The sequence below is a fragment of the Heterodontus francisci genome, chromosome 10 (genome assembly GCF_036365525.1).
Source record: "Heterodontus francisci isolate sHetFra1 chromosome 10, sHetFra1.hap1, whole genome shotgun sequence".
In the NCBI taxonomy this organism is placed as follows: Eukaryota; Metazoa; Chordata; class Chondrichthyes; order Heterodontiformes; family Heterodontidae; genus Heterodontus; species Heterodontus francisci.
Window position 1 is genome coordinate 44,101,538 of NC_090380.1, and position 10,144 is coordinate 44,111,681.

Genomic DNA, 10,144 nt, shown 5'->3' on the forward strand with positions numbered 1-10,144 from the left:
ATTACTTTGAATCTATGCCCTTTGGTTGTTGACCTCTCTGCCAAATGAAATTGGTCCTTCCTATCCACTCTATCAAGGCCCCTCATAATTTTATTCACCTGAATTAAATCTCACCTCAGCCCCCTCTGCTCCAAAGAAAACAACCCCTCATAGCTAAAATTCTTTCTTATAGGAATTAGTGAACCAGTTGTGTTTTTACAACAATTCAACAGCTTCATGGTCACGTTTTACTTCCAAATTGTGTTTTAAGTTCAAATTTAATTAAAATATTCAAATTGCGATGGTGGAATTTGAACATGCATTTCTGGATTACTAGTCCAGTAAACTAACCACTAAACTATCATATCTCAATGATAAGAGGTGCACACATTTTTTTTCCACTCTTCATATCCTTGCACCAATCAGCCTGGCTGAAATTGGGGATTCACCAAAGGAGAACCACAGATAAAAAACCACATTCTACCAATCTCTGCATACTGTTGCACTGCATTGCTGTGTCATCACTTCCAACATATAGTTTTCAAACTGTGGTTAATTTTAACATATTTTATTACACATAAACCTCTACCATCAAAATCATTTGCATTCTATGTATCCAGATTGTTTGAAGATACTGTGCAAATCAAGTTGCAAATATTATATGTTTGATTGTTCCATAATCAACCACTTTATAGCAAATAATGATAATGTCAAAGTTCAGTTGTGTTTACATACAACAATAAAAGTAATAGAAGCCTTCTTTGTAAAATAGACTTTACAGCTTTCTCGAACATAACTGTTACAACCCAGTATCAAAAAAGAGACTCAAAGGATTTTAGGTTATCTCTGTTAATTTGTTATTTATACTGCATAATGAATACAATTTGAAATGCTAATGTGAATTGACGCTGCTGCAGCCAAAACCCGATTGTAGCAAATACGATTTTTAAAGATTCTCAAAAATAGATATTCTCTAAAAGCATAGACAATATTTTCTATATTGTATATAGCATGATTATTTGATCATACCTAGACAAACAATGAGATTCTCACCAAGTAAAGCATCTCGTAAATCGAGTCACAGGATCCTTTGATGTCTTGGTCTTTGGCCTTGTGTTTTACTCTCCAGAAGACTGACATTGTAAAAAGAAACCCTTTACCTAATGAATAAATCTGTTTTGTTGTACATTTAACACCAATTTTCACCAACTGGAATCTTAAAACGTGGCAGATGGTTCATCAATCGTATCAGTTTTTGTTTTTCCTTCATATTTAAAATAACTCAAATATACGAGGCACTGTGCTTGCTGTTCTTTCTATGCTATGCAGAGCTGCAGTACAAAGAATCAGTTCAGAATAGAGCAAATGCTGTAATCCTATTCTAACTACCTCAACCCTAAATCCGCAATGTTTATCTGAACTAGGATTCCTGTATCTGTTACAGCATGTCCAGTAACTAAGAGTAGTTCCTGTCAACAAAAGTGCTCTCAATGAACAGCAGCAAAAAGAACTAGCAGAAACACGAAAGACAGCCTGCTGAAACTGACATTGGAATGTCACTGTCTGCTTCCTAGGGCGCTGGTTCATCTGATTGGTTTAGTCCCTCACTGGAATACTAATACTCAATTGTGCAAAGCTGTTCTAAATAGCACAAAACTACCAAACACAGCAAAGAAAATGACCGGAAATGTCATCTGTGGCTCTATGCAGTTGAATGGGCTGCATGTAAAAGGATGCCAATGTTTTCAGCCCTGTAAAGAAAAGGTTCTTCTTTGAAGCCGAGTTTCAGCTCTCTGGATAGCATCACAGAGGAATTCAATATTATTTCTTTGCCTTTTTTCATCCAAATCCACAAATAATTATTCACACTATCTAAAACCAATAATGTGACATCATTCAACTCATAACTGCTACAAAAGATTATTCACAAATTACTCATAAACAATTTTCCTTTTTTATTTCTTTGAATTCAACTACAGCACTAGTCACTTCAGAAGCAACCAGCAAAGAATTTTGAACAGATGGCATTTTCCCAAAATACAAAACAAAGGCACAGCTGTTTCGCCTGATCATCCAGCTACACATTTTTCCCATTAAGACAAACTTGAACAACACTGTCAACTCGAACAAAGTAATCAAGTTGTACAATGCACCAAATACGAAGATCTGTAAACATTACAGCAAATGACAAAAACTAAATATGACAAGTTTAGCAAAACCTACGGTTCTAACTTTAAGATGATAATTCACAGAAAAGTTTCAAAACAGAGTAATTTTTCACATATTTGATATTTTACTTAACTGAAGTTCATTACATGTCAAATATAAACAAATATTAAGCTATTATTTTGCAACATTACGTAAAATCAAAGCTCAGTTCTCTTCAGTTGTTTTATGGAAACAGCTGGATCAGATTCTAATCAATTCTAGGTAAAGATTTGGATGGACGCTACAGACATTCTTAGAGAATCTTGGTCGAAGACTTTCTAAACTACCCTGCTTAGCCTACCTGTTTGTAACATCAGTGTCAAAATCTGTTTCATCTCACAAAGAGCCAAGATACTCTCAAAGTTCAGCTCTTTTTCATTCAGCTGAAATACTAAGCATTGTTTTATGAAAGTTACTGCTGTTACAATGCTGAGAGCGTAAATATAATGTAATTAAAGGGTGGGGTATACAAGCTAAAACTTGTATTTCATACACTTGAAGTGCAGTGTCATAAAGAATTTACAAGACAAGGACACAAAGCAGAGGGAGCTTTCAGAATGCACATCACACATTTTAAAAAGAATAACTATTTAAGCATAAACAAACAATGTGATTTTTAATTTAAATATATCAAATATTTAACATAAGCAAATAGTAACCATGAAGCTCTTAATATTAAAATTTGAACTGCATACATTTTGCACACTTCTGTTTCATACCTGACAATTCTATAAATCAATGCACTGTACAATAATTTTGCTACAGTTATACTTTTATGGAGAACCACGTCAGATGCCCCAGCTACTCCGAATAATTACAGTATTCATTTCATTGCTTAAAACATCTCTCAAAACCTCTGTTAATATTGAACTGCAGTAATTGCAAATATTCTCACTTCAGGAAGTTATTTTCTTGCATTCTGATTTAACAGAAAGTTATAAACTTGCAACTTGCTTTACTAATGCAAATGAACAAGTCCCTTCACTCTAGCAGTTCCATTCAAGGAAGTTACGCCTTAGTTACACAAAGCCTTAGTCAGATTCCATCTGGAGTATTATGTTTAGTTCTGCACACCACACCCGAAAAGACTGCCCATGGACAGGGCACAGTGAAGATTTACCAGAATATCAGGGCTTAAAGGGCTAAACAGAGAACAGGTTTACATAAATTTAGGCTGTATTCCCTTGAGTTTAGACGATTGAAATGTTCAAAATGATAAAAAGATTTGATAGTGTAGATGCAGAGACATTATTTACTCTGGTGAGGGAAGCAAAAGCAAGGGGAAAACAAGTTTAAAATTAGAGCGAAAGTGACATCAAGAAGCACTTTTCACTCAAAGGGTGGTGGAAATGTGGAATTGTGTTCGTTAAAGGGCTATGAATGTTGGGTGAATTCAAATTTTCAAGTCTGAGATTTGACAGTTTTTTTTATTTCAAGGGCTAAGGATCAAAGGAATTGAGGTACAGATCAGCCATAACCTAACTGAATGGCAGAACAGGATCAAGGAGATGAGTGTCTGTCATGCAGACCCCAGCTGCCAAGAATGAGGCATATTAATTTCATCATATGAACATTGATTTTAATCTGTTGTAGGAGTGAAGAAATGGCTTGTTAAAGAGATCACCAAACCTTTGGCTGGAGGACATTTGCATATTAAGAGACAGTGCTTGTGGAGACAAAGGACTACTCCCTGGTCCAACTGACCCAAATGGATTTTGATCACCAGATATTGAAGGTGTAAGGAAGAGCATTCCAGGGACTGCTAAGATGATAGAATCCACAAAAGACAGGACTGGTTAAACCAGCTGGTCACAAGACTAACTGGCTGGTCCAAGTTTTTTTGAACTAGCCACAAGGCAGTTTGAATTCAGAAGGCAGTTTTGCAACTGAAGCTGGAACAAGGAAGCATCTCTCCTGCCTGTCTCTCTCACTCGCTTTCACCCAAGCCACCGGACCCACGGAAGACAAGTGAACCTCAAGAGAGAAAAGACTCCGACATCAAAACAAGTTGAAGCGAGAACTGGGCCCCAACGAACAGCAGGACTTACCGGCAACCAAAGACTCCACATTGAACTCAAAGGACTCTAATCATAAGATCATAAGAACTAGGAGCAGGAGTAGGCTGTCCGGCCCCTCGAGCCTGCTGCGCCATTCAATAAGATCATGGCTGATCTTTTCGTGGACTCAGATCCACTTACCCGCGCTCTCACCGTATCCCTTAATTCCTTTATTGTTCAAAAAGATATCTACCTTAGCTTTAAAAACGTTTACTGAAGTAGTGTCAACTACTTCACTGGGCAAGGAATTCCATAGATTAACAACCCTCTGGGTGAAGAAGTTCCTTCTCAATTCAGTCCTAAATCTGCTCCCTCTAATCTTGAGGCTATGCCCTCTTGTCCTAGCTTCACCTGCCAGTGGAAACATCCTCTCTACTTGTATCTTATCTATTCCCTTCATGATTTTATATGTTTCTATAAGATCCCCCCTCATTCTTCTGAACTCCAATGAATATAATCCCAATCTACTCAGTCTCTCCTCATAAGCCAACCCCCTCAACTCCAGAATCAACCTAGTGAACCTCCTCTGCACCCTCTCCAGTGCCAGTACATCCTTTCTCAAGTAAGGAGACCGAAACTGCACACAGTACTCCAGGTGCGGCCTCACCAGTACCTTATACAGCTGCAACATAACCTCTCTGCTTTTAAACTCAATCCCTTTAGCAATGAAGGACAAAATTCCATTTGCCTTCCTAATTACTTGCTGTACCTGCAGACCAACCTTCTGCGATTCATGCACAAGGACACCTAGGCCCCTCTGCATAGCAGCATGCTGCAACTTTTTACCATTCAAGTAATAATCCTTTTTACTGTTACTCCTACCGAAATGAATGACTTCACATTTATTAACATTGTATTCCATCTGCCAGACCTTTGCCCACCCACTCAATGTATCTATGTTCCTCTGCAAAGTTTCACAGTCATCTGCACACTTTGCTCTGCCACTCACCTTAGTGTCATCTGCAAACTTTGACACCCTACACGTGGTCCCCAACTCCAAATCATCAATATAAATTGTAAATAATTGCGGTCCCAACACCGAGCCCTGAGGCACACCACTAGTGACTGATTGCCAGCCAGAATAGCACTCATTTATCCCCACTCTCTGCTTCCTGTTAGTCAACCAATCCTCTATCCATGCTAATACTTTACCCCTAACGCCATGCATCCTTATCTTATGCAGCAGCCTCTTGTGTGGCACCTTGTCGAAGGCCTAATTCTAATCCCAAGATTGCCTCAAACTTTTCCCCTTTATTCTTTTCTACTTTTTCTGTCTCTATCTGCGCGTGTGTTTATTGCGTATGCATGCTAGCGTGGTCGTGTCGTATATTCGTAGTCGTTAACCGGATTAGAGTTTAAGATTAATAAACTTCTACCTTTCTTGTTTAAATCTAAGGAAACCTGTCTGATTTCTTTGCCATACAATTGGAGCCGTGAACAAGGATTTGCCGAGGGGGAGCTAAAACCACGGTGTTTCTAAAATTAAACCTGGTTACGGTTAAACCAGGCAAAGGCTGAGAGGGAACCCCTAGACCCCTTCTCACCTGGTCGTAACAGTGTCCTACTCCTGCTGCAAGGCTATTTACAACTGCAGTGATTATGGATTTACAAGAATTGTCAAGATCACTATAATTCTAAATATTAGAAAATTGTTAGAGAAGTTGTAAAGGTTTTTCCTCTGCCCCCTATTGTATATTGTTGACAGCATTTAAAATGCTCGGTCAAGCTTTGCCTACAGAACTCTTGGAATCTGTGTATGTCTTAATAATAACTCATTTATTGTATTTACACAACTATATGCACTCTCCGTAAGCATGTCTTGCAAGCACCTGTCATGATTTTTTTTTAACATTAGTTCATGGAATGTGGGCGTCGCTGGCTAGGGCAGCATTTATTGCCCATCCCCAATTGGTCAAGAAAGTGGTAGTGGGCTGCCTTCTTGAACCGCTGCAGTCCTTGGGGTGTAGGTACACCCATAGTGCTGCTGGGAAAGGAGTTCCAGGATTTTGGCCCAACAACAGTAAAGGAATGACGATATAGTTCCTAGTCAGGATGGTGTGTGACTTGGAGGGGAACTTGCAGGTGGTGGTATTCCCATGCATCTGCTGCCCTTGTCCTTCTAGGTGGTGGACGTCGCAGGTTTGGAAAGTGCTGTCGAAGGAGCCTTGGTGAGTTGCTGCAGTGCATCTTGCAGATGGATCACACTGCTGTAACTGTGCGTCGGAGTTGGAGGGAGTGATTGTTTGTGGATTGGGTGCCAATCAAGCAGGCTGCTTTGCCCTGGATGCTATCGAGCTTCTTGAGTGTTGTTGGAGCTGCACTCATCCAGGCAAGTGGAGAGTATTCTATCACACTCCTGACTTGTATCTTGGTGGATAGGCACTGGGGAGTCAAGAGGTGAGTTACTCGCCGCAGAATTCCCAGCCTCTGACCTGCTGTTGTAGCTACAGCATTTATGTGGCTGGTCCAGTTCAGTTTCTGGTCAATGGTAACCCTCACGATGTTGATAGTGGGAGATTTAGCGATGGTAATGCCATTGAATGACAAGGAGAGATGGTTAGATTCTCTCTTGTTTGAGATAGCCATTGCCTGCCACTTCTGTGGCGCGATTGTTACTTGCCACTTATCAGTCCAGGCCTGCATGTTGTCCAGGTCTTGCTGCATATGGACATGTGCTGCTTCAGTATCTGAATGGTGCTGAACATTGTGCAATCAGTGAACATTCCCACTTCTGACCTTATGATGGAGGGATGGTTATTGAACCAGCTGAAGATGGTTTGGCCTAGGACACTACCCTGAGGAATTCATGCACTGATATCCTGGGACTGTGATGATTGACCTCCAACAACCATAACCAGCTTCCTTTGTGCTAGGTATGACTCCAACCAGCTGAGGGTTTTCCCCCTGATTCCCATTGACTCCAGTTTTGCTAGGGCTCTTTGATGCCATACTCGGTCAAATGCTGCCTTGATGTCAAGGGCAGTCACTCTCACCTCACCTCTGGAATTCAGCTCTTTTGTCCATGTTTGAACCAAGGCTGTAATGAGGTCAGGAGCTGAGTGGCTGTGGCGGAACCCAAACTGAACGTCACCGAGCAGGTAATTGCTGAGCAAGTGCCACATGATAGCACTGTCGACGGCCCCTTCTATCACTTTGCTGATGATCAAGAGTAGACTGATAAGACGGTAATTGGCCGGGTTGGATTTGTCATGCTTTTTGTGCACAGGACACATCTGGGCAATTTTCCACATTGCCGGGTAGATACCAGTGTTGTAGCCGTACTGGAACAGTTTGGCTAGGGGCACCGTTAGTTCTGGAGGGCAATTCTTCAGTACTATTGCTGGAATATTGTCACAGCCCATAGTCATTATAGTGTCCAGTGCCTTCAGTTGTTTCTTGATATCACGTAGACTGTATCGGGTTGGCTGAAGACTGCCATCTGTGATGCTGGAGACTTCAGGAGGAGGCCACGATGGATCATCCACTCAGCACTTCTGGCTGATGGATGCAAAAGTTTCAACCTGGTATTTTGCATGATGTGCTGGGCTCCCTATCATTAATGATGAGGATATTTGTGGAGCCTCCTCCTCCTGTCAGTATTTAATTGTCCACCACCATTAACGACTGGATATGGCAGGATTGCAGAGCTTAGACCTGAACCATTGGTTATGGGATCGCTTTGGTCTATTGCATGCTGCTTCAGCTGTTTGGCATGCAAGTAGCCCTAGCTTCACCAGGCTGACACCTCATTCTTAGGAATGCCTGGTGCTGCTTCTGCACTCTTCATTGAACCAGGGTTTGTTCCCTGGCTTGATGGTAATGGTAGAATGGGGGCTATGCCAGGCCATGAGGTTACGAATTGTGGTCGAATAAAATTCTGCTGCTGCTGATGGCCCACAGCGCCTCATGGATGCCCAGTTTTGAATTTGTTCAGAATCTATCTATTTAGCATGATGGTAGTGCCACACAACACGATGGAGGGTTCTCTCAATGTGAAAACAGGACTTTGTCTCCACAAGGACTGTGCGGTGGTCACTCCTAGCAAATCTGTCATGGGCAGATGCATGTGCGACAGGTAGATTGCTGAGGACGAGGTCAAGTAGGGGCCTCATTTTGGTTCCCTCACCACCTGCCGCTGACCCAGTCTAGCAGCTATGTTCTTGACAATGTTCTTACTGACTCTGGCAACTCTGTCAGTAGTGGTCCACCACCCAGACTACATTCTGTGCTCTTGATACCCTCAGTGCTTCTTCCGATTGGTGTTCAACATACAGAAGTACTGATTCAGCAGCCAGATTTTGGGGGGAGGGGGGGAGGGTGCAGTAGGTGCTAATCAGTAGGAGAGTTCCTTGTCCATGTTTAACCTGATGCCATGAGACTTCATGAGGTCTGGAGTCAATGTTGAGGACTCCCAGGGCAACTCCTTCCCAACTGTATATCACTGTGCCGCTAGCTCTGATAGATTTGTCCAGTCGGCAGTTTGATACAAGTGAGTGGCTGGCTAGGGCATTTCAACAGTCAACCACATTGCTGTGGGTCTGAATTCACATGTAGGTCAGACCAGGTAAGGATGGCAGATTTCCTTCCCCAAAGAACTTTAGTGAACCAGATGTGGTTTTTTTTTACAACAATTGACAATGGTTTCATGGTCACCACAAGTCTAACATTTAATTCCAGATTTTATTAATTGTATTAGCCTGGGGCTCTGGGTTACTAGTCTTGTGACATTACCACTACGCCACTGCTTCCCCATGCTTCTTGCTTCTTCCAAGTCTATTAACATGTGACTATTACATCATCATTACTACTAGATTGGGAGGGGTTATTCTCACTGTCTCAAACATTAACCCTTTCATACCCTTATACTACCCCCCCCCCCAACAATGCAAGAATATCATTATAGCATAGAAGACATAAAAAATCATAAGAGTCAGGATTGGCACTATAAAAGTGGAATGCTATACATAAATTTTACCAACATTTCAAAAGATACAAGTAAAAGGCACTTTACAGCCTTCCGGACTCAACATCTGAGTTCAACAATTTCAGATCATAACCACTGCTCCTATTTTTTTGGACAGCAGCTGTTGGTAATGATTCTGCTGTTGTCATTTACAGGTCCTTGAGCCCTATCTTTTGTTTCTTTACTTGTCCCATTACCAATCCCCTTGCCTTGCACTATCATCCCTTTTGTCATTTAATCACTCCTGCCTTCCATCCTGTCACAGACTTTCCCTATTGCTCTTTTTCCACCCCAGTACTTGCTCAAAACCTGCTGCATCTCTAACTTTTTTCAGTTCTGATGAAAAGTCATTGACCTGGAATGTTAACTCTGTTTCTCTCTCCATAGGTGCTGTCTGACCTGCTGTGTATTTCCAGCATTTTCTGTATTTATATATTTTTTAAAACATCAGTAAAATATTGTACTTGTGCACATGAGTATTACAAAATATGCTTATATTTGTTTCCTTGGATTGCATTATGGTCTTATTTCAACTCCTTGCCTGAAGGTGTTGTTTCCTTGTTGTTCTGCAGATGCTCGTCATTCTTTTTCAGATAGCCATTACTCATGTGGCAAACTTTGCCAATGTTTATTGGCAGGCTAATCAATATTTGGGAGGAAATCACAGCTGAAAGTGGATATAAAGGAAGTAATAGGAAGTGCAAATAGGGAATATGATTCTTAGATTTGGGTGCCACTCAGCCTCACAGAAATGTAACTCATTTCACGTCAAGGGATGGGCACTGACTGGCAATTCCCTCAACCACAAGGATACAGAACACTGCTGCACAAAGTCCAATGACTTCACCAGGGCTGGAAAGGTACTATATGGTTGGTTGTTTCCTCTATGAATGGTGCCTCAGCTCCATCCTGTGCTGCTCCTCCTCCATGATAATGG

At 41.3% G+C, this 10,144-nt stretch overlaps 1 protein-coding gene across 9 annotated transcripts in view; it reads right to left on the reverse strand.

Annotated features, from left to right (window-relative positions):
* The window catches only part of LOC137374430 (rho guanine nucleotide exchange factor TIAM1-like), a 428,220-nt gene that overhangs the window by 81,680 nt on the left and 336,396 nt on the right, over positions 1-10,144 (reverse strand). The window contains exon 1 of one of the 9 annotated variants that reach the window (XM_068040532.1): positions 1,033-1,547. The exons of 7 other annotated variants lie outside the window; for them this stretch is intronic. In XM_068040532.1, the coding sequence (XP_067896633.1) occupies positions 1,033-1,119 (87 nt within the window). In that variant the 5' untranslated portion in view covers positions 1,120-1,547. Of the gene's footprint in view, positions 1-1,008; positions 1,548-10,144 lie in introns of those variants that run through there. One more of the 9 variants, XM_068040536.1, reaches the window with a different exon arrangement.